Source organism: Eschrichtius robustus, chromosome 8 (genome assembly GCF_028021215.1).
Source record: "Eschrichtius robustus isolate mEscRob2 chromosome 8, mEscRob2.pri, whole genome shotgun sequence".
Classification (NCBI taxonomy): Eukaryota; Metazoa; Chordata; class Mammalia; order Artiodactyla; family Eschrichtiidae; genus Eschrichtius; species Eschrichtius robustus.
This window is the reverse complement of record NC_090831.1, coordinates 54,684,742-54,710,180: the sequence shown is the minus strand read 5'-3', so window position 1 is coordinate 54,710,180 and position 25,439 is coordinate 54,684,742. Positions and strand designations below refer to the sequence as shown.

At 42.7% G+C, this 25,439-nt stretch overlaps 1 protein-coding gene and 1 long non-coding RNA gene across 3 annotated transcripts in view; one reads left to right on the top strand and one right to left on the bottom strand.

The window, feature by feature from the left end:
• Positions 1 to 15,197, bottom strand: part of RAPGEF5 (Rap guanine nucleotide exchange factor 5) — a 213,284-nt gene extending 198,087 nt beyond the window's left edge. Inside the window, exon 1 of the mRNA XM_068549953.1 lies at positions 14,967 to 15,197. Within this exon, the coding sequence (XP_068406054.1) occupies positions 14,967 to 15,197 (231 nt within the window). The remainder of the gene's footprint in view (positions 1 to 14,966) is intronic.
• Positions 15,198 to 15,569: 372 nt separating this feature from the next.
• LOC137768830 (uncharacterized) lies at positions 15,570 to 23,197 on the top strand. 2 transcript variants are annotated; one of them, XR_011074817.1, is made up of 3 exons: positions 15,570 to 15,618; positions 21,247 to 21,487; positions 23,015 to 23,197. It is a non-coding gene; the product is annotated as an uncharacterized lncRNA (long non-coding RNA). The 2 variants fall into 2 exon arrangements; XR_011074816.1 differs by having other exon boundaries at positions 15,572 to 15,618; positions 21,243 to 21,487.
• Positions 23,198 to 25,439: the final 2,242 nt, after the last annotated feature.

The following is a 25,439-nucleotide window of genomic DNA, read 5'->3' as shown; positions in this document are numbered from 1 at the left end:
CTAGGAAGGCACCATCCCCCTCCTGGTAGACTTGGGATCCTCTCCTCCGTGGCTTGTCTTCTCTGGGTGCCCAGCCACCAAGTCCTACTGGATAAATGACCAGAAAGGAGGGAAAATTCAGCAAAAACAAAGGGCTCATATGCCTTAAATCTGTGCCACGGTTACACAAGGTGATTCATGATTTGCCTCAACTGTATGAGGTCACACCCCCAACTCCCTCACATAGCCATGTTTTCTGACACATAAATATATGAAAACCCAGAAAGAGGGAAAAAATTCCAGAATTCATTCTTCCTCATAGAGAATTTTTCTTCTTCCTAAAGAACTGCAACAACAGAAAATTTGAGATCAAGGGCCTGTTTTGTCTTTAAACATTTCATTTATTAAGACAAGGTATTAAGATAACCTTTACTATCCCCGCCCAAAAAAAAAAAAAAAATCTCTAAAAGCTGTGAAATAGTCTCAACCTGGGCATAACATTTCAATATAAAAGAATTGATAAACACACAGAACTGGTACGAGTTTGTGCTGTGGTCCTGCTTCATGGTGAGGTTACTGTAGATGATGATGTGGCTGAGTGCCAAAACCATGAAAAGCGTCTTTCACCTTATTGACACGCCCATCACTGGAACCCATGGGCAAAGGAACCGAAGGCCTAATTATTCTATTCAACTATCTGTTACTTTGTGAATGTAGTTCTGGCAGGCATTTCAGAACATGTTCAATATACTGTGACAAAATTTAGCCAGATCAAAGTACCACAAAAAGACCTTGTAACTCCTGTGTATAGACTAACAACGCTAAGGGTGTCTGAGAAAAGGGCAGGGGCTGGAAAACAAAAATCAAAAAACCTGTCCGGCAATTGTAGAAGAGGAATGCAAATTCTTCATTTAAAAGCTTCTCTGACTCTGAACCCTAGCCATCCAAGTTTACGCTCAGGAATGATGCAGGAATGGCACTCGGGTCACATTTTGGCGCAGTTAGAGCTTCTCACCAGAAACCTCCCAGGACCTTCTGAGGTTAACCCAGCATCAGTTTAGAGGCCAGGCCCCTTCCCTGCACTCCTCACCTCCACCCCCCACCTAAACTTCAGGGGCTGGGCCAATCACTGCCCATGTCCACTCCATTCACAAGGTTCTTCTCACCCAAGGCTACACCTTCTATTGTCACTCTTCCCAGCACTGCTCTTCCTTAGGCTCCTGTATCAATCAAGGGTCCTCTCAGAAGAACAGCCTATCAAAGATGTGTGGGCAAGGTTCCGAGACCCAGCAGGAGAGGCTACAGAACACAGCCGTTAGTAATGACAAGGCTTTAACAGCCATAGGCAGGAGAGACTACGGGAAGACATAGCTTTACTGGAGGCTGGAGAGAGCCGAAGTGATGGAGGAGAGACTGCCCTGTTGTAGCTAGTAACAGATGGTCACAGTCACTGCCAGTACCACACTGAGAGAGAGAGGGAAGGGGCAGACATCCACCCCTGACTCCTTTCCTCCCCTGGCCTTCCACTGACTGAACCCAAACCAAAGCCACATGGCGCGAGCCCTAGTGAGGAACATCCAGGGGGCGGACTCCAAGGTATAGACCAGAACACAAAAGAGAGTGCAGGGGATTGACAAACAGAATTAATTCGCCCAGCTGCCACGGACCCTTTCTGTTTCAAATGCTCATTGCTTTTTGAACTGCCAGTCACTTTGTGGAAACCGATAAGGGGGAGTTTCCAATATTATTAATTCCATCAAGTTCTTATAGTCACAGACTGCCATCTTGGCTTGTCCTTCCATCATGGAGGCGGCAAACAGAAAACCAGGTAGACTCCTGGCCTCAGTAATTTCCTGATGTTGAAGGGGACCAAGCTTTTAAGGCCCTTTAGACCAGTGCGAGTCCATGACCCGGCAGCATTAGCATCACCTGGAACCTGGCAGAAATGCAGGTTTTTGGGCCCCATCCATGACCTATGAAATCAAAGTCTCTAAGATTGGGGCCCCAGAGTCTGTGTTGTTTTTTGTTTGTTTGTTTTGTTTTTTAAATTTATTTATTTATTATTTATTTATTTTTGGCTGTGTTGGGTCTTCGTTTCTGTGCCAGGGCTTTCTCCAGTTGCGGCAAGCGGGGGCCACTCTTCATCGCGGTGCGTGGGCCTCTCACTATTGCAGTGTCTCTTGTTGCGGAGCACAGGCTCCAGACGCACAGGCTCAGTAGTTGTGGCTCACGGGCCTAGTTGCTCCGTGGCATGTGGGATCTTCCCAGACCAGGGCTCGAACCCATGTACCCTGCACTGGCAGGCAGATTCTCAACCACTGCGCCACCAGGGAAGCCCCCAGAGTCTGTGTTTTAACAAGCTCTCAGGGATTCTCAGGTATGTGTATGCTACAGTTTGAGAAGTCCTCCTTTAGACCCCATCTTTGACAGCTTTAGGGAGAATAGACCATAGATATCCTATCAGAGACCCTTCCAGCCTAAGGAGCCCTTGACTCTTAACTTCCTCGCTGTGACCTTTAGCAAGATACCAATGTCTGAGCCTCTTACTTAACTGCTATCTCCATAACCAATATGACCTATTTCAGCTTTTCAAAGGGCTTTATCCTGAAATCCCTCAGATTTGTCATTTCAGGCAATGATGGTGATGGCAGCAAGGACAACAGCAGTAACTCACGCTAAGCCTTCTCAGCACAACCAGTTCTGTCTGAAAGGTGCTGTGCGTATTAATTTACTTCCACGCCCTCCCTGGGAGGTGGGCACTACCTTTGCTTCACAGCCGGTGAGGTTGTGCCCTATGTAAAAGCTCAGGAACTTGTTCTGTCTATATGCGAAAGGAATACCTACTCCAGAGCGATGAAAACAGTAAAATAAGAACGTGAAAGCACTTTGCAAATGTAAAGTCTTATATAAATGACAGCAGAGTGAACAGCCAACTACTGATGAACTGAATGTGCTGAGTTGTTTTAAGCTCTAACTTCATGAGATATGCAAGGTAGATTAGAATATGACTAGGAGGCTTCTTTTTTTTCTTTCTTTCTTTTTTTTTAAAGGAGCTATGTGCCAAGAAGAGTAGGAAATTTCAGTGTTTCAATGGGTACTATTTGAAGATTTTTCATAAATTTTAAACAGTAGAGGAAAACAAATATTGATGCTAATGTAAGGTTAAGAAATAGCTTTCACTGATGACAAGAAATAGCAAAAAACCTCTTATCTAAAAGATAAAACCACCTGGTAAGCTCTCGCCAGACACAAAGGACTGCTGTCACAAGTTCTCTTCTGACACCTCTCCCAGAATTCTGTTTATGGCCAAACAAATGATTTACTCTTCTAGAAACAGATTCATAGGTATGTCCTTTTTATTCTTTTGGTATGACAGATTCTCAATTTAATCAGAATCTTCCTGTCCTTCAAATGCTCTTTCTACTAAAGCATTATCTTCCTCCTCTTCAACTCAAGAGATGAGGTGAATATTAAAGACCCATCTTTCCCTCTGTCTAAGATACACCCCAAAGTGTTCTGGCGGTTAAGTTGGCATCTCAATGGAGAAAGACCACTGCTCCGACCTTGGTTGGGCAGACAAGGGCCAAGAAATGAAAACTGGTCCCCTCTCCCACCATCAATTCCATCATGATAGAATACTGGTATGCCATTTTAGAGACGGAGACTCAAAAACGTTATGTGACTTATTCACACAGTTGTTAAATGACAAACACACAGAAAAATGTCCTCTCTCCTATACCAAAGCCAAATTCTATTTTCATGGATTCAAACAGGCATCATACTTCCCCAAATATCTAAAAGGTAACGTCACACATCTTCTTTTTTGTTTTCCCCTACAAAAGAAGATTTCATACCTATATATAAATTCCCAGCACAATATGATGGAGTGAACCATTTGTAGTGTTTGTTCATTATAGTCAACATTTAGAGTGTTAGGCCAAACAGAAGTGATAAGCCGTTCACTTCCCTCAATAGTAACAGGCGAGAGCAAAACAAATTTACAGTCAGCACCAAAGGCAAAAGTGTTGGGCAATCATAAGTATTTGCATGTACACCTCATAACAGCTGCGGGTAAATGATTTGACAAGGTCAAATTCGACTGAACTGAACAGCAAAACCACCAATGGGGCTAGAGCGTAAGTTGCCAGACAAGTAAGAAAAAAAATACAGGAAGACTACCAGCTAGATTGCAGAAGCCCTGGTTTTCCGGACTCTTTAACTTTAGAAAGGTATGTTTTCCTTTATTAGAAATCCTGAATTATGTTTTTTCTACAGATAACACAAATGGTGCAAAATGCAAAGAAAAGCATTTTACGAGGGAGAAGCCCATGCCTCATGAACAAAGCAGGTAAAACATAAAAAAGATTAACTGAGTCACAAAAGATAAGATCTGCCAACTCCCCACACAATGTACAGTGACTCAAAGGCCAAGTCTAAATCTATTGGCATTTGGGTATACTCATGGTTCTTAGTTTTTAAAAAAAAAAAGGAATTTATATGGGAAGTTTAACTTCTAAATTTTACTTAAAAAAAATCTGGAGGGAACCAATAATAAACTTTCTATGTGTATATAATTTCACCTTCAACATTACTTTAAGGATATTCATGCTTTTTGTAGGAAAAAATTTAAATGTATTTTCCTCTGTCATTTAAGCCATTACGTAACCAATTACCAGTGCTCAGATAAATTGTTAATATACTCTTCATTCAATTTTTCACACTTCACAAATAGGGGTTTTGTTTGTATGCACCATTTATTTTTTAACAGGAGAAAATCAAACAAAAGTTTAATAACATGTATACATGGGAGAGACCCAGAAGTGAGTGATTTGTATGCACCATTTTAAAGCTGTGATTTACTTTGATATTTCTACAGATAAACTATTCAGCTACATTTAAAAACTAAAACATGGCTTACTATAGTTGTTTTATTCTAAGACACCAAAATTTTAAGGTATATTATCAATTTAATGATAGTTTTACAAGGAAAAAAGTCATATCCCATTAAATGACCACATCAATTTAACATACATCCCTATTTCAAAAGTATTAAAATGAAAAAGAGAGAGAGACTGTAATCAAGGAAATACATTCTTTTATTTGGAGAGAGGATACAGCAGAACAGGCAGACCTTGTAACATGGAGCCAGATTTCCTGGGTTCAAATCTTGGCTCCTCTACTTATTAGGTGATCTCAGGCAACCTACCTAGCCTCTCTGTACCTCATTTTCCACTTTAGACAAGAAGAAGACAATGAGAGCAACTGCCACACAAGGCTGTTATGAGGATTCAATCGGTTAATGTTCTGAAAGTACCTCAAACGACCGGGACATGATAAATGTTATATAAGAATCTGTTAAATAATAATAGTTATCACCACCAACACCACCACCTCCCAGGGCTCACTGAAGCTTCTGCTACATTTAGAGGTGAGCAATTTCCAATTCAACAAGCCAATAAAATGCTTTAATTCGGGAAAATATTTACTGGACGAGCACTTCATACTATGCCAGATTTTTAGAGGAAGATAAGAAGTAAAATAATTATAGAACCATGGTGCTGCTTCTAGAAGAAGGGCCTTTTAACTAGGGGTGTGTGGCGACCCAGGCTTCAGAACATCCACAAGCCCTCTGAAATGAGATGCAAAATTATGTCTGCACGTGCATTTTTCTAGGGTGCTATCCCAGATTCCTGAAAAGGCTTGGGTTCGGGTTGGGGGGGGGGGAGTTAAGAGCCATTTGCTTCAGGTAATCACACATTAAAAGGTAATTATCCCAAAGCTTAACTTTATTAAAAGATACTTGTGTATTCTCAATAACTTGATTCACTTATAAATGGGTTCATTTACTTTGACAGGTATGCACACTTCCCCCTTCCTAATCTAAAGTTTCTTAGTTATCAAACAAGTCATCTTCAGAAATGTAACTCCTGGGTTACCAGAAACTCATTCTACCTTCTCTGCCAGTCTTCCTGAAAAGGAACCTACTTGCTTTATAGATCTCCAGGTCTATTTGTAATACGGAGCTAGTCAGCTTCCAAACCACGTGAGCAATGGCTTCCAGGATGCGTCATCCCAAACCTTCATGTTTCTTGTACAATGGCTGATATTGCTGGGAGATGACGGACAGCTGCTACTCAAGCCATCGCCACATCTTGCGAGTAATTATAGATTGATCCTGGAAGCCATTACTAGAGACATGGGAAAGAAAATAAGCTGTGTTTTGCACTAAACTTGAAATGTCTGGGGCCCCCAGTGTTTCTTATAAGTACCATGCACTAACCTATTGTGCCACTGGAGCTCCTTGGGGCACCCACTGTTTCAATACACCACGTTATAATTGTTGTCAAAGTCTTAGACAACATGGTTTTGGGGAAAGGCCACAGATTTTGGAATCAGACGGTCCTGGGCTCCATTCTACCTATACTCTTTCCTAGCTGGGTGATCATGGAAGGCTACTTAACCTCTCTGGACTGTAGTTTCCTCACAGATGAAAATACCTCCTCCCTTTAGGGGACTATTGAAGTTTCAATCTGATAAAAGACATGCCAGAATCCACAGTGGTGTCTGTGGACTTTCCCTTTTCCATACCCATTTATGAATGATACATCATCATAATAATTAGCCATGGAAAAAAGTCATTGATTTTAACTATTTCAACTTCCCATAAAATCTTATAACCTCTCACAAATTACTCCTAGGTAACATATTCATTACTGGAAAGATCAGTATTCATAACCAGGGTTGTTATGAAATACTGAGGCAAAAAAAATGACAAGTCATCCCCAATGAATTTTCTCCCACCTTTCCATCTATTTTTAGCTGCACAAGTTACCAATCACTGCCAAGTCAATTTAAGAAACAGTGCAAGTGTGAAACACAGACTATTTTGTATGGTACCAGTATTTAGACACTATCTAAAATATTCACTATATGTTAGGACATCGCGTTTTTTAAAAACTTGGAAACTGACATTGCATATGAAAGCAAAATTTTTTGCGCCTAGATTTCCATAAATATGTCTATGAAAGTCCATTTGCCTAGAATAAGCATCCAGCTGGGGAAGGAAAAATTTAAGCTCCAATGTGTCCAAAACGTCCCATACATTGTCTCTCAGAAAAACCTGATCCACAGTGTATCTCATTACAGAGGAAGAAACTGAGGCTTAGAGAGCTCAGAGAATAACATGCAAGGATACATGCAGAGAATAACATGCAAGTGACAGCCCTGTGGCTCAAACCCAGTTTCTGAAGCTGTGGCCCAAGCTCTTTTCCTCTGATCTAATTATGCAACCAAAGCCTGTGTGAGGGGGTCGGAGGGGAGAGAAAGAAAGTCAATATGGCATTAACTTGCCCTTGAGGTCCTTTGCTAGAATTACAAGAAGTTAAAATAGAATAAATGAATCTGTAATTTCTTTTCCTTCTTCCCAAATATTTTTAGAGGTGACATTCACAGAGTTTTACTTCACTTATAGCCATGGTCGACATAGTTCTATGATATCAAAGTTCGAGCTGGTAGGAAGTCAATGTTTCTCAAATAAAACCAACATGTACCCTCATATCTGACCTGACTCACCTTTCCTGAAAGATGCACGCCTCCCTTAATGGCCTTTATCTTCTGACAGGCTACCGTAAGCAGATTAAGAAAAGAAGTAAGCAGGATGAATTCACAAGCTTTTTGGATTGATCAAGGTGGGCCTGGGTGTTTTTGCTTAGGACACACTGAATGCAACTTTTAATCTTAGTAAATATTAGTTACCGTACACCTATAACCACAGTAGTTCCCCTCCCCCCAGCCCTCCACCCCTCTACCCCAATCCCAGTAGGTGGATCACAAGCCTCTTTGTGCTCCAATGAAAGAAAAGTTAACGTGTGGCATTATCAACAGCATGAACTGACCACTCAGAGTGGAAGGTCATAGGGGCAGGTACAATAAGGCTATGGGCATTCAGAATAAATAGACCCTTTGCCCTCAGTGCATTTGAGACTGGATTCAAACCTCCCTTCCCCTACCCGTTCAGTGATCTTGGGCAAGTTACCTCTGGGTTTCAGTTTCCTCATCTGCAGAATACAAATAATAGCATTGAACACACAAGCTTCTAGTGAGGGTTAAAGTTTACATAAGAACATGCAAGGCACATAATTAAGTGCTATGAAGGGTTAGCCATTGATTTTAGTTTAAATACAAGGAACAAATTACATGCTTTGCCTGTGAGAAGTGTGTATAAAATGACTATAAATTGGCCATACTGGTATAATTTGGAGCAGAATGTCCTTCTCAATCAACAAAGTCTTATTTCCAGCAGAGGAGGGTGTTAAGTCACACCTAAAACATTCCAGCTCGGACACAGGAAATGGGCAGCTCTGATCTTCTCTGAGAGGGAGTCATGGGGTAGAGATTGTAATAAATGAAAAAGTGAGAACTTCCAGTTTCTCAAGTCTGAAGAGCACTTGTCACGTCATCGGGATCCTGCCTGAGTGAAGGGTGGCTCAAGGGAAGAGGTCAGGGGAGAGAAGACTAATGCAAAGGCTGAGCATCACTGGAGGACTTTGGTGAACAAACTGGCGCAACTGGTGAATCATTCTAGCTGCTGTAAATGAAACAGATTTCAAGGAGATGAAGAAAGTGGTAGAACACTGCAGAAAATATCACAGCAGCCAAAGCCCAAAATAAGCCAGTCCCAGCAGTCTGACAGTATATATAGAAAGAGGGAATGGTAGTTACCAGTTATTTTATTAGAGGGAGAAAATGACAGTCTTAGAAACATCTGATGAGAAGAATTTTAAAAGAAACAAAAACTTAAGATGAAAGGCTTAAAATAAAGGTTAAAAAAAAATGCAACCGCTAGGAGAGGAAAAAGTTGGGGGAAACAAATGGTTTTCAGTAAAAAGAATCAGTACTCCTTGGAAAATGGCTGATTTTGGGTCTGGAGCAGGAAATGGACAAGATAAGCTTAGAATACCTTGTGCCGGAAAGCAAGAAAGGTATTAGAGACTACTAGGGCCTTGTAAAAAGTATACAGGAGATGGGTTCCCTTGTGGCGCAGTGGTTGACAATCTGCCTGCCAATGCAGGGGACACGGGTTCGAGCCCTGGTCTGGGAAGATCCCACATGCCGCGGAGCAACTAGGCCCGTGAGCCACAACTACTGAGCCTGCGCGTCTGGAGCCTGTGCTCCGCAACAAGACAGGCCGCGATAGTGAGAGGCCCGCGCACCGCGATGAAGAGTGGCCCCCGCTTGCCGCAACTAGAGAAAGCCCTAGCACAGAAATGAAGACCCAACACAGCCAAAAATAAATAAATAAATAAATAAATAAATAAATAAATAAATAAAAATAAATAAATTAAAAAGAAAAGTATACAGGAGATAAGTATAAACTGAGCATCAAGAAGAATACTGACTTCAATGGATTGAAACAAATACATTAAGATCCACAAGATCTTACTGATACTTGAAAAAGAAAAACTCATTGATTATCATGGGAGGTTGTTAGGGCACTAAATCATAACTCAGAAAATTGATAGAAGGAAAAAACTAAGCTTTTTCCCTGTCTTTCCTACACGATTTGATTTTCAGGAGACCTAAGTAGTTCATGAGGGTAAATTCTTTATAGACAGAATCCCAATTGATAAATGCAAGAGGAATGATAGATTTACATCATCATCATTTTGCAACCTCTAATGAAATGGATCTAGGTTACAATCATCAATGATTGATGCTACAATCATTAGGTGAAAGGTAGAAGGGTAAGATGACGCTACCTGAACCCACTAATCACTTTGATATCTCAAAGAGAGAAACATCCAGACATCACATGTCTCGTGATGTGATGCAACACTTTTACACAGTAACACCTACCAAGGATGCTCGCCTTTAAGTCTGAATCTAATCAAGCCTCTACATCTCACAGCCAGATTATAGGAAACATGGAAAATAAAGGTACAAATTAGACAACACCACAAGTAAGAAGTCAGCCCAGAAGCGGGACATTCTACCTGACAAATTACCCGCTATCTCCATCAAATCAAAGGCGTGAAAAAAGAAGGGGGGGAGGGGTTGTTATAAAATAAAATATATTGGAAAACCTAACAACCAAATGCAATGTGTAGACCTTGTTTAATTCCTGACTGCAACAAATCATAAGTGAAAAGACACCTTTGAGAAAAATTAAATATGGGAATTACATTAAGGAATTCTGTTAATATTTTTAGGTTTGAGAAAGGTATACAATTTTTATGTTTTTTTCTTTTTTTTTTTTAAGGAAAAAAGCCCTTATCAGAGATATAAACTGAAACACTTATGAATGAGATGACATAATATTTAGGATTTTGCTTTAAAATATACCAGCCCCCATTAAAAAAAAGTGGGGAAAGGAGAAATAAGTGAAACAAAATTGGCAAAATGTTAATAGCTGCTGAAGGTAGGTAGTAATTACACTAATCTCTCATAATCTCCATAACACAAAGTTTAAAAAAAGAAACAAACAATTAAATGGTTTCGGTGGAAATTCCATCTGTGCCTTATCTTACCACTGACTTTTTTAGGAGGTCCTCCCAGAAAGAAAAATTTAGTCATTCCCCACTTAGCCTAAAGCAGTGCAAAGAGTCTTAATCAGTTTGCATTCTGAATTCAATATGATTAGAAGTGACTGAACCAAGGAACCAGGAGTTCTTGTAGTAACAAATGTCAGCTTAATTTTTACTCATAAGAGACAGCCTACAAGGCGCCTGGGTTGGGCAACACAACCCACAAAGAGCTTATTAGATGACGGTTGATGTCAGATTGTCAAGATCTGTGGGAGCCCAAGACAGCATGAGCAAGAGACTCACATATTCCTAAATCAGATCTTGGTCAATACAGAAGTTGCAAACTTTCTTACCAACTTGTGTAATGCACAAAGCTACTTTCTTACCACTAGTAATGAATTTGTGCTAACTTGTCCCTATAATCAGTCAGCTGTAATCTGGAAGTAAGGCCCATGAGATACAAAACTAAAGGTCCACGAAAAGATCTAAGCCGTGATTTATTTGCACTGGTATCACTGCCCTAACCAAGGGGCTAACCATATGACCCCAGGTGCTTACAAGTCATCCACTGGTTTGGCACATATTTCTCATGCTTTTCTCTTTCCTTCAAACCCTTCTGTTATGGACTGAATGTTTGTGTTCCCCGAAAATTCATATGTTGAAGCCATAAGCCTCAAGATGATAGTGTTTGGAGGGGCTTTGGGAGGTACTTAGGGTTAGACTAGGTCATGAGGGTGGTGTCTCCAAGATGGAATTAGTGGCATTATAAGAAAAGGGAGAGAGATCAAAGAATTAGAATAAAATTTCTAAAATTTGTATGGAAACACAAAAGACTCCAAGTAGTCAAAGCAGTCTTAAGAAAGAGAACAAAGTTATAGGTATCACACACACCCTGATTTCAAACTATACTACAAAGTTACAGTCATCAAAACAGTACGGTACTGGCACAAAAACAGACACACAGATCAATAAAACAGAATAGAGAGCCCAAAAATAAACCCACGCTTATATGGTCCATTAATCTATGACAAAGGAGGCAAGAATATACCTTTTCAATAAATGGTGCTGAGAAAACTGGAGAGCTATACAGCAAAAGAATCAAACTGGACCATTTTCTCACAACATATACAAAAATAAACTCAAAACGGTTGAAGGACTTAAATGTAAGACCTGAAACCATAAAACTCCTAGAAGAAAACATAGGCAGTACACTCTGATATCAGTCTTAGCAATATATATATATATATTTTTTTTTTTTTGAATCTGTCTCCTCAGGCAAAGGAAACAAAAGAAAAAATAAACAAATGGGACTATATCAAACTAAAAGGCTTTTTCACAGTGAAAGAAAACAATCAACAAAATGAAAAGGCACGTTACTGAATGGGAGAAGATATGTGAAAACGATATATCCAACAAGGGGCTAATCCAAAATATATAAAGAACTCATACAACTCAACATCAAAAACAAAAACAAAAATAACCCCATTTAAAAAAGGACCTGAAGAGACATTTTTCCAAAGAGGACGTGCAGATGGCCAACAGGCACATGAAAAGATGCTCAACATCACTAATCATCAGGGAAATGCAATTCAAAAACCACAATAAAATATCACCTCACATCTATCAGAATGACTATCATCAAAAAGACAACAAACAACAAGTGTTGGCGAGGATATGAAGAAAAGGGAACTCTCCTGCCCTGCTGGTTAAGGTTATAATTGGCACCGCCAATACGGAAAACAGTATGGTGGTCCCTCAAAAAATTAAAAATAGAACTACCACATGATCCAGCAATTTCACATCTGGGTATTTACCCAAAGTAAACAAAAGCATTAATTGGAAAAGGTATATGTGCCCCTACGTTCACTGCCACATTATTTACAATAGCCAAGATATGGAAACAAGCTAAGTGTCCACTGATAGATGAATGGATAAAGATGGCACATATACATATAATGAAAGATTACTCAGCCATTAAAAAAAAAATGAAATTTTGCCATTTGTGACAACATGGATGGATCTAGAGGGTATTCTGCGAAGTGAAATAAGTTAGAGAAAGACATATACTGTATGAGCTCATATGTGGAATCTAAAAAACAAACAAAATGAAAATAGGCTCAAAGATACAGAGAATAAACAGGTGGTCATGGGTGGTGGGGGGCAGCAAAATAGGTGAACAAGATGAAGAGGTACAAATCTCCAGTTATAAAATAAATAAGTCATGGGGATGTCATATACAGCATAAGGAATATGGTCGATAATATTGCAATAACTTTGTGCGGAGACAGATGGTAACTAGACTTGTGATCATTTTGTTATGTATGCAAACGTCAAATCACTATGTAGTACACCTGAAACCAACATAATATTGTATGTCAACTATATTTCAATTTAAAAAACAAAAAAGAAAAGGGAAAGAGAGAGAGATCTCTCTCCCTCCATGTGCACCAAGGAATGGTCACGTCAGGACACAGCAAGAAGGTGGCTGTCTACAGGCCAGGAAGAGAGTTCTCACCAGAAACCAAATCTGCTGGCACCTTGATCCTGGACTTCTCAGCCTCCAAAACTGTGAGAAAATAAGTTTCTGTTGTTTAAGCCACCCAGCCTATGGTATTTTGTTATAGCAGCCTGAACAAACTAATATGGGTATATATTTCACTTATTTTTCTCTTTCTTTCAAATCCTTTCCAACTCCTTTGATGGGAAGGTTCCAAAAACACAAAGGTGGTTCCAGAGCCAAAGGAGGGGAAAATAGTTGAAAATTACGGGCTTCCAATGTTGGAAAATTTGACAATCCTCCTCCAATAAAAAAACTGGCCATGCACTTATGAAATGTGTTTGGAATGTCCCAAAGAGAAGTCATACAGTATTAGAACTAAAGAAGGGCCAATAAAGTATACACTATTTGAAGTAACCGCATTCAGAATAATTAAGTACATATGTGTATAGGCAAGGTCCACCACAACATCATCCCAGGCAAGGGAAACACAAGCCTCTATGCAGATGAACACTCCAGATCTATTTATAAAGAAACCCTCAGCAATTCTGCTCACAGATTGCCTGGCTGCCCTCACATCTTCAGTATTCTGTGCCGTGAAAAAGTAACTGTCAAGGATAATAGGAACATGATTTGACCTACTTTTCCCTAGACGCCTGCAAGGTCTATAACTCTGGTTCTTGTGTTTATTTAGTCATCACATCTTTGGGACACATTTCCTCGCTTTCTTTGCAGGCAATCCTGTACGCCACACGTTAAGGTCATTTGTGGGTAATTCCTAAACTCCCCTGGTCATGGACTTCAAGATGTCCTATTACACTCAGCTAATCCTCAAAACATCCTTCTGAGGTAGATCATGTACAGTCATCCCTACGCGGGAAGAAAAATTCTTAGGAAAGGAGGAACACAGCCTAGAAAGGCAGAAGACCTCCATCAATTCAGACCCTTCCCTGACCAAAGGAAGCCATACCAAACCCAGTGTTTCTCCCTAACTCTCAAGTTTCCACAAACCTATCTTGCAAGAGCTGAAAATCCCCCAGTAAGATCTTTTAAGACAGACAACCAAGACTTCTTTTTTAACTTACAGTCCAAAAAATCTACACTGTGGTAGCTTCTCGGTCAAGTCTCCTTAAGGATGGCAAATTTTTAAAAGCTCAGTAAAACCCACCAAAAGGTGCCCAAGGCCCCGGTGAGCAAGGACACCTGACAAGTCAGCCCCGTGGCCAGAGGCCCCGGCAGGGCCTGCTGGGTGACTTATGAAAGACCCCAGGCCGCCCCACTTCTCTTAACCGCAAAACACGTCTGACCTGCTCGGGCCATTAGATGCCCTTAGAACCCAATGAGGCACCGTCCTCCACCAGGAAATCCTATCGAACACACCAGCAGGAAGTCAATATTTAAGATTCTGGGGGTGTCGCCGAGTACTAAGTGCTGGCGACTTGGGAACCCGGGAGCTAAAGCTCGCCCCGGAGCTTCCAACTCCGGGGTCTCCCCCTCGTCCGTAGCGTCGGCCAGAGCCAGTGACGATGCCCAAAGCTTGCAACAGGGCATCGAACACCAGCGCACACGTCTCATGCCCCCTGCAAACGGAGATCCCACTCGTGGGGCCTGAGGCTCGCTGTCGGGAAAGGGCTGGCAGACTGTTAGGCATCGGACACCTGCAGCTTCCCCTCTGGGGACAGGCAAACGGCCCTTCTTCCGGCGATGCTCACGGTCCCGCAGCCTGAATCCAGGTGCGCTTGGGTTAAGTCAGGTGCACATGGGGGAAGGGCAAACCGTCGCTCCCCTGGGGGAACCCCACGACCCCGACGTCCCGGGCCAATCTTCTGCCCAGTCCCTCACAAGGGGGCCCCTCCCGGAACCTCCCCAACTTCCAGACGCCCCCCTCGGTCGCCCGCGAGGGTGGGCGCGGGCTCCACGTGCGCGCCGCCCACGCCCATCCCGGCCGGCAGGACCCGGCCACTCACCCGGCCCCCGGCGGCGCTGCGCTTCCTCCGCAGAGTGAGGCCGCTTCGCAGCAGCGCCGGCAGGTCCCGCAGCCGCGGCCGCGGCGGCACCTGCAGCGGCTCGCGCTGCGGCTCGCGGGCGCTGGGGCTGCGGCGAAAGGCGCCGTCCGCCGCCGCCACTGCCGCCGCCGCGGCCAGGGCCGGACTCTCGCACGGCGGCTGCATCTTGACGGAGCCCACGGCCATCCTCATGCCCTGAAGGCGGCTGCGGCTGCGGCTGAGGCTGCGGCGCCGGCGGCCCGTCTTCACCGCGCTCGCCTCCGCGCGCCGTCCACGCCTTCGCCAGGCAGTGAGAGGGCGCGACTGCGGCTCGGGCGCGGGGCGCGCAGCCAGCCGCTGCCCATTGGCGCGCGCCGCGGCCCCCGCCAGGCTCAGCCCCGCGCACCTCCCCCTCCCCGCCCAGGTGCGCCCGGCCCGGCCTCGCCCCGCCCCGCCCCGCCCTCTCCGGCGGCACACCGCCCGCGGACCTGGACGCCCGCGGACCTGGACGCCCGCGGACCTGGACGCCCGCGGACCTGGACGCCCGCGGACCTGGACGCCCGCGGACCTGGACGCCCGCGGACCTGGACCCCGGCAGCCACTCCCCGGACCTTGGGCACCGTCTCTTCCACAGGTGCGGGATCCCCAGAATCCAGCACCAAACCCACTCTACTGCCCGGCCCATCCCCCAACTCCCTTTAGTCTGAAAAGTCCCGCTTCACTCCCTTTTCCTCTCTGCCAGCGTTGACTTGAACTTCGACCAAGCGAGCTGGGAAGTCTGGAACACACCAACCCCACCCCGTGTGCGCAATGGTTTTTTTCCCCGTTCCCACCACAGCCTGGCTGAAAATCGTAATCGCTATTCCCAAAAATGGTTTTTGCCAGAGAACTTCAAAATAGGCTCTGTATTCTGCTACAAGTCAAACACCAGTGAGGTAGAATTGCCCCCCCGCCGTCCCCTCTTTGGCACATTCATCATTAAAGGCCAAGGGGAGAAGACTTCTGTTCGTTATGCTAGGTGTTTAGCAAAATAGGTTCAAGTCTGGTGACCTGGAGGTGAATCTCTGGTAACAAGTTGGAACCTGACCTTCCCTGAAAGCCTGATGCATATGATGAATGTGCTTGGTAAAGCGTAAAGGCCTACTGTGGTGTGAATCATTGTTTACACCATTCCAGGAGGTAGGAATTAGTGGAGCCCTGGGAGTGAAACTATTCCAGCAGGGCCTTAATGTCCAGATAGCTGTGAAACTTCACCTCCCAGATCAATCTCTCTTCAACAAGGGCCAGCCAGGGCTTTTACTCCTTATCAGTAGGACACTGGGGTCCCTATCTTTGCCTAAGACTTGTAAGAATTGAGTAAGCTTATTCACATTAAAAAAAATAAAATTGACAAATGAGGATTACAGGAGATCGGGGCCCTTGGTTGGTTTACCACTGTACCCTTCAGTCCTCACAAGGTAGACGCTTGGCAAATATATATGGAAATATGGCCAGGTAAGGAAAAAAGAAGAATGACCTGTGACCTCTGCCTTCAAGGAACTTAAAACTTGGCCCAGGACTAGATACACATATAAAATAACAAAGATATTGCCTTGTACTCTTGGGAATTGCCAGGTGAGTGTGAATAATGGGCATTGAGGGCCACAGGAGCGAGGAAATCCTTCTGGTCTGGGACAGGCAAAAGTCAGTGAAGGGAGCTTGAGCTGTGCCTTCAAGCTGAGTCCAGAAGATTCAACCAGGCAGAAAGAAGGGTGCTGGTCCTTTGAGTAAGAAGGAAAAACATGAGAAAAACGCCAAGGTGGTAGGACACAGAACATATTGGGCACTGAATGTGTCATACTGGTGGGAGAGAGGGATCATGTGATAGAGAAGGAGAAAATATCAGAATGGATGCTGGTGACACACTGGAGAAGGCCTTAAATCCTGTCACCTAAAGCTGTGTTTACTGCCAAGGGCCCTACAATAAACTCTATCATCCATTACAATTTCCAAATACCTATCACATATACTGAAGGCTGAAATCCTACTTGTATGTACCATATGAGTGTACCAGCTTATATAATGTTGAAATACTTTTGCTTCCACTGGTAGTTCTGCATTGCCTTGAGCCCCTGTGTGATACTCCACACTCCAAACTCCCTCCTGAAACACCAACTAAAGGTCCACTAGACCTTTAGTCCTGGTCCAGTAGAGGCCCTCCAGGACACTTGTGGTCAATAATCACTCTGATTAGGGGATGCTTGTGCCATATCACCCCTGATAATACCCTTTGAATCACACCATGAACCTCCTCTGCTCTGAAATAGAACACATGTGTTCTGACTCCTAGTCCAGATCCTTGGTCTTCACACTCTTTCACAGAGCTTCTCAATGCAAGACCAGGGAGTTTGGACTTTATCCCATAGATTCTATGGCATTGACCAAAGGTCTAAAACTCAATGTCAACAGGACCTTTGGAAAGTTGGCTTGGGGTAAGCTGCTAAATGACAATTACCATATAGCCATGGTATAAGACAGGCAATAAGGAATAGCAGGAATGTGTAAGCGGAAGAGCCATGCCACTATTTAGCTCAAATCAAGCAATACCCCACCCCAGGACCTTTGTACTTGCTGTACCCTCTGCATGGAATACTCTTCCTCTGAAATGCTGTCCAGTTGAACTTTCTTTTTTTTATTTATTTATTTATTTATTTATTTATTTATTTTTGGCTGTGTTGGGTCTTCGTTTCTGTGCCAGGGCTTTCTCTAGTTGCGGCAAGCGGGGGCCACTCTTCATCGCGGTGCGCCAGCCTCTCACTATCGCGGCCTCTCTTGTTGCGGAGCACAGGCTCCAGACGCGCAGGCTCGGTAATTGTGGCTCACGGGCCCAGTTGCTCCGCGGCATATGGGATCCTCTCAGACCAGGGCTCGAACCCACGTCCCCTGCATTGGCAGGCAGATTCTCAACCACTGCGCCACCAGGGAAGCCCCAAAGAACTTTCTGCAATGGTGGAAATGTTCTATATCTGCTTTGTAGCCACTACTCACATGTGGCTTTTGAGCACTTGAAATGTGACTAGTGTGCCTGAAAAACTGAATTTTAAATTTTATTTAATTTTAATTAATATAAATTGAGATAGCCACTTATGGCTCTGGGCTACTCTATTAGAAAGCATAGTTCTAGAATTCAGTGTTACCCTTCCTCTACTCCTTAAGTTTTTTTTAACTGAAATGTCTCCATTTCAGTGAGGCCATCCATGACCATGTGATTTTAAATTGTAGCCCTTCCCATCTGCCCCTTTCCTGCTCTCTTTCCTAGCCCTCCAATGTTGCCATCCAACATTCTATCTATTTTACTTATCCATTTTCTCTGTTGTCTGCCACCCCACAACAAGAATATAAGAAGTCCCACAAGGGCTTGAAAGTCTTTTTCCTTTTGTTCAGTATCTAGAACATATTAGTTGAAGAACTGAATTTTACCACATATGAGGACCCAGTTTTTCAAAAGGAGCTTAATCTGGATTTTTACATAAACTCTCCTGATTTTGCAATGTTGGAAGTTAAAAAAAAAAGCAAATCCTATGTATGCCAACATTGCACAGGTCAAACAAAACCACTGGAGTATCAGAGCTGATTTTTACTTAGGAGAATGACATCATCAAAGTTAAAGTTTATGGAAATACCTATGGTAAGAAAACACAAGTTTTATTGGCTATTTGCAGTGGGGGGAAATGGGAGACCAGGAAGATAACTCTGACTTTCACCTAGCTACAAAGCGATGAGGGTTTGAACGAGCGGGGTCAGTGGAAACAGAGAGAGGTTAGATGTCAGAGATTATAAAGAAAGCTCCTCAGGGCTTGGACACATGTTAGGAGGAGTAGAAAAGTACTTCAGGTGGTGATACAGATTGTATTTTACAAAGATGACCAACACAGTGTCTCCTATCCCTACGATCTTCTGCAATACAATCTTGCCACTCCCCCATGAAGAAAACAGGATTTATTTCTCCATCTCCTTGAACGTGGGCTGGCCCTCTGACTACTTTCGCCAGTAGAATCCAGCAGAGGTAAGACTGCCTGTTCTGTAAGTAGCCCCTAATTGACCTGGTAGCTTTCACTTCCTACTCTCTTGGGACGCTCCCACTCAGAGCCCAGCTTCCTGTGAGAAGCCCAAGCCATCTGGAGAGTCTAGATAGAAGTGCTCTGGCAACTGAGCTCCCATCCAACAACCAGCATCAATTGCCAGCCATTTGGAAGCCATTTGGAACCTCCAGTCTAGCCAAGCCTTCACGTGACCCCTGTACTAGCTAACATCTGACGGCAACCACGGGGAGAAGCCAAAGCAAGAACTCCGCAGCTGAGCCCAATCAACCCACCGAACTATGAGAGTTAGCAACAAATTGTTTTAAGCCACTCAGTTTAGAGGTATTTGTTACACAACAATAGATGAGCAAAACATATGGTTCAGAAAAGTGTGAAGAACATACCCCCGACTTGGCTGCATGAGAAAGGAAAGAAGGGAGATGTTTTTCAAGCATAATTTTTATTTTATTATTTTTTTTTTAAATATTACCTATTCAAAAAAATTAAATTAAAAAAAATGGCTCTGGATTTAGAGAAGTCAGGAAGTAGGAGGAGCTGGTTTTGAGGATTTTCGTTTTACACAGCAGTTAAACTAACTAAACTAGGAGGCACCCCAGTGAAAATCTGACCAGCAAGAGCAGAGGGTGAGCTGGAGCTCAAGAGAAAGGACTGGAGAGATAACTATGCTGGGGTCCGAATATCTGATAGTAAAGGGTGGAACTGGGCTGCAGTGCTCAGAGGACAGAAGGGAGCAGAGACGCTCAGCCCCTTGCTGCGCTGGGCCCTTGGAGAACACACAGCATGTGTCTTTCCATTTCTAGTTGTATGAAATTTGAAGCAGTGACTCACCTTGGTTTTCCCCCTTTAATTTTTGTGGTCCCATGTGATTATCAAGAACGCCAAGGAGAGACTTCCCTGGTGGCACAGTGGTTAAGAATCCGCCTACTAATGCAGGGGACACGGGTTCAAGCCCTGGTCTGGGAAGATCCCACATGCCACGGAGCAACTAAGCCCGTGCACCACAACTACTGAGCCTGTGCTCTAGAGCCCACGAGCCACAACTACTGAGCCCACGTGCCACAACTACTGAAGCCCGTGCGCTTAGAGCCTGTGCTCTGCAACAAGAGAAGCCACCGCAATGAGAAGTCTGCGCACCGCAACGAAGAGTATCCCCTGCTTGCCGCAACTAGAGAAAGCCCGAGCGCCGCAACTAGAGAAAGCCCGAGCACAGCAACGAAGACCCAACACAACCAATAAATAAATAAATGAATTAAAAAAAAAAAAAAAAGAATGCCAAGGAAAGCATCTATTAGCTGGGTTTTCCCTTGTGTTTTTCCCCTGCCTGTGTACCTACATATCTCCCGATACATGTACACAATGTATGTCATGCTAAAGAGTCTCCTAACACCATAGCTATCAGGACTTTGGTGAGTCCTCCTTGGTGTCCAATCCTTCCCAACTCTTGTTTTAATTTAAAATTAAATTGTTTAATTTTAAACAATTTTAAAATCTCTTGTTTTAATTTTTCCTCTATTTAAGATGTTTTGCATTGCTTTACCAGCTCTCTGAAATGGAAAACCTAAATACAATTTCGCCTCTGTATTCAAGCCTGCCAACACTTTAATATGTAATGATCAAAATGGATTGAATCAGACCTTCCCAAGGACTAAGGGTGAGCAGTGGGAGATCAGAGGCAGAGTTTGCACTAGAAACCCAGTACAGTGCATACCGCCTCTGCTGAGAATGCCACATATAACTGTGTACTCGATACTAACATTATTTTTATGTTTTCTTATGGAATGAATATGCAGTCAAGAGAAATGTAGCAAAATAATGAAACATGTTTCAAACCTAAAAATGTTAAGCCTTACTCATTTTATTTTAGTGTTCAAGCGTCATAAATAGAACTATCTGCCATCAGATGGTTCATGACAAACCTGTGTGATACTGTGCTATTATTTGTGTAGTGCATCATGCACTCTGCGTCATGCAAATATCGCCCTCGGGGATGGTACATTTTTTCTTACACTATTAGCATTGGTGGCTCCAGCCAGAGACTGGCTGATAAGGGTGGATGCTCTTCCTTATAAGTTTGTCCTCTATTTCTTACACTCATAATCTTGAAACAAAATCCTTCTATTCATGCCTTTTTATATGCCATTTACTGTTATCATCCTGGAAATTTCTTTTTTTTAAGTCAGGTGTGCAAGTTTACCAGGCCCTTGGGTATATAGGACACTGGTGCAGAAGAATACCCAAGAAGACAGAGCAAGAAGGCAATAAGAAAAATAACTTGACCAACAGACAGCAAGAAAGCCAAGCCAGACTTGTCCCATCCTCCCTGCTCTGCTTATGGAAATCTACTCATCCTTTCACAGATCAAACAATATCTCCTCCCAGAAGCCTTCTCTGCTCTGCCCATTGGGATTAATCCTTCCTCAGGTAAACCCCAGAGTATACCTACAACTATGAATCTACTTTCACGGCCTCTCTTATCACAGTTAGTCTTGTATTTGAATTAAATGTTTGCATGTAAGACCTAGATGAGGTTATAAAACCCCGGAGGGCAGATATGATTCATTTTTGTATTCCCCTCTAGTGTCTATTGCAGTACCTAGCACATTCTAGATGCTAAGTTAAAAAATGCCTGCATGAATGAATGCTGGATGAACAAATGAATGAACAAAGCTGTGATTAGCCAAACACTGTCATCTTAGGTTGAGGAAAGCAAGCCAGAGGTCTTAGCAGATGCAGAGTCTCAAAGGTCACAGGAAAATACATTATCCCAAGGGTGACGGGAGGCTATAAATGGACTCCAGATGGTGGCATGTTCAGATCAGCAGGGAAGGAAGATGATTTTAGCATCAGTATGTAGAGTGCTTTAAAATAGGGAGACGTTGAAAGCTGGGCAGCCAGCAAAGCAGGTTATAGAATCCCAGGCATGAAGTATTAACATGGTAATCTATAAAATTGGGTTAATGGAAACTTCTGTGTTTTCCTTATAATACTTGCATCCATGCATTCTGTGAAGAGTTTCTGTGCTAATTAAATGAGATGACGTTTGCAAAGCTGTTTGCAAACTTTAAAGCACTGCACCTAGAGCACTGCCTTCCCGTAGGGGTGAAAGGGAAGGGAGAGATGAAATGATGCCTTGGAGAAAGCAGAGCCTGGACCAGGATGGCAGAAGGGAGTGGGAAAGCAAACAGGGTGTCAAAGGTCATGCCCAACCAGAAGACAGAGACCTTTGACAGTATGTTTCTTCCTGTTTGTGAATGTGAAACATCTGTAGCATTGACGCACAAGCTAAGTACAGAGTAAGCCGTGAGAAAATCTGCCTTAGAGCATTCTGGCAACATTGTATGAGTTCAGATTGGTATTCGAAGATCTTGGTGAGAAGATATAGATGTGGGGCTAGAGAACACTCAGAGCAGGAATGTCTCCTAAGTTCTTAAATATAAAGAAGCTCTTTAGCTTAAAGAAGATGACAGCACTCAAGGGACAACAAGGTCATTGTTTTAATATACCTTGAATATACAGAAGAGAAATTGGACTCCTTCTATACAGAGTTAAGACTGAAGATGGAAACCACAGAGTAAAATTTCTTCTCAACATAATATAGGCTTTTCTATCCACTTAAAGTCCATTTTGAACCTAAAATAGTCCTTACCCTTGCAAAATAGGGGGCTTACACCAGACTTCATGGAATTTTGTTTTATCAGATGCATGATTGGATTCAGTGACCTGTAAGTTTCCATCCAACCCAAACATTCACTTTTTTCACTAGCCCTAGTGAATACTGAAGTGGTTACATAAGGCAGCAATTCTCAAAGTGTGGTCTGGGGACCACTGGGGATCCTCAAGACCCTTGCAGGGGTTCCATACGGTAGAAATTATTTTCTTAATAATGCTAAAATGTTATTTGTCTTTTTTGTTCTCATTTTCTCATGAGGATACATTGGTATTTTCCAGAGGCTACGGACATGTGATGTTGCAACAAACGGAATGCAGGAACAGATAAGGCACTCCAGCAGCTCCTTCTAAGCCAAACATCAAGGAAATTAACAAAAATATAAACAATGCCATTCTTTTCACTAACTTCGTTTTGTTTTGGAAAAGTTATTTTTCATAAAACATATTTCTATTAACATCTAATCAGTTTATTATCAAATGAATTAATAAATATTTTAAAATTTTTGCCCTTTTCAATTTTAATACGGTAAGTATCCATAGACATGACCCACAGAAAACAAAAGCTCAATAATTTAAAAGTGTAAAGGGGTCCCAAGACCAAGGAACTTGAGAACTGTTATTATAGGGCATGGTTAGAAAAAAAATTTATCTCTGATAGTAAGAAAGGAGGGAGATGTGAACAGGCTAAAAAAGCTTTCTGCCTTGCCCACTTCCCAGCTACCTTTGCTGAAGTAATACCACTTTCATCCTGACACAGAACTAGTGATTTCCACAAAGGTGGCTACTAGAGGGACCTGGGTGGTGGAATGGGGAGACCCGTGCTTTGCAACCAGATGGGCCTGAGTTTAAACCCAGATTTTTCCACCTTCTAGTTACATGGCCTTAAATTACTTGGCTTCTCTGAGCCTCCATGATCTGTTCTGTGTAATACTAATACTACCAGGTTGCTGAGAAGATTAGACAGGATCTACATGCAGAATCTAACCCAGTGAGGTACCTCTTAAATCACAGCTCTCTATGTGGCTGGAGCTGCTGTTGATCAATCCCAGGTGAGGCCCAAGGAAGTCGCATGACCTGGTGAACAAACAGTGGTCTAGATATGATCTTCACCAACTTTTCCCACATAATCCCCTCTCTAGGCAAACCCCAAATCTTTACACAGGTTATTCCCGAAGCACCTTCTTTACTGCCAACACCCGAAACATGACTTCCTCATCCTTTCTACTCTGAATACAGCTATGGGGGAATAAAACAAACACTGAAAGTGCCATCAGAAAACCTAGGTCATGTCCCACATTTCTTGATTTATTAGCTCTGTGACCTTCACCAAGCACTTCACCTCTTTGAGCCTGTTTCCTCACCTATAAAATGGGATAATAAAACCTAGTCTGTGGGATGGTCATAAAGGCTAAAGTAAATAATGCCTATGAAAACACCTAGCAAACAGTGAAATATATATGTGTTGTTGTCACTAATAAATCTCGTCTATTCTATGTTCAAAACTGGTCTAACCTAAAAAATTCCACAGCGAATACTTAATCAAAATTATCTCCCCACAAACACACACATACACACATGCAAGTACACGGTGATTGGATAGTAACATGAAATTTTGCACACATTTTTACAAGCACACAAACTTTGTGAATGTGTTCTAGGCAATCCCTCCAGTTTGTTTTTCTAATCTAAAGCTTTGTATCAAGCCCGGATAGAGAGAAACACTTGACATATCAATCTTTATCTCTAAATAAACCTACTTAAAAGAGGTAATGTTGATAAGAGCAGCAATGAAGAACTTTCTTAGGAAATTTAAATGTGACACTTATCTGAGTCTCTCCCTCTGACCTGGTCCCTTAGGAGGGAAAAGAGGGCTTGAGGAAGAGATGCTTGAAGGGGTAAAAATTCACAACTGCTGTTAGCAGAGCCGCTAACTCAATCTTTTATCTGCAGGTGCTCTTTTATGTCTATTGATTTAGAACTAGGAAAAGCTGTTAGTCATAAAGTTTCTGATGATTCCTGATGAAATGTCAAAACCTGCGTCGTCAAGGCTGAGAGAATCTGACTCTGTTCTCCAGTCGATTCAGGATGAGCCAGTTTGGGTCATGGTCCCCTGGGCTACGTGCGTATTTGTAACCCTTGGCTCCTCTTTGGCTGTAGACTTTCTGAGCACTAATGCCATTCCTTCCAAATATTGTGTGAATTCCCCATCACTTACAGAGTTGTTCTCTGCAATGATGGGCATTACACGGAACTGTAGTTTTATGATTTCAGGTCAAAACTGATATTGTTTCACTTTTCAAATAGGTAGATTTGAAACGGTCTCAGATACCATTCACAATAGTAACAACAGAATTTCATACTTACTTACAAGGGAGACTCAGAGGATCAACAGGCCTTAATATTTGTAAAGTCTTAATAGTTTTTCTCAAGTTGTATGGACAAGATGCTTTTTAGATCTCTATTTAGGGTGTAGACATTAGAAGAGAAGAAGAAATATAGTCAAGAGTCCATGAAATCATAGGGAAGACTTGGAAGCACTGTGGAAAGGTGAACGGGTTACGTCTTTGGCCTCAGTTCCATCATTTGCAAAATGAGGATAATCCTAGGACCTGCCTCATTAGATTATTGTGGGGAATACATGAGATATTAAGTGTAAAGTACCTAGAACAATGCAGGCACAGTCAGGAGTGCAGGTGTGTTAGAA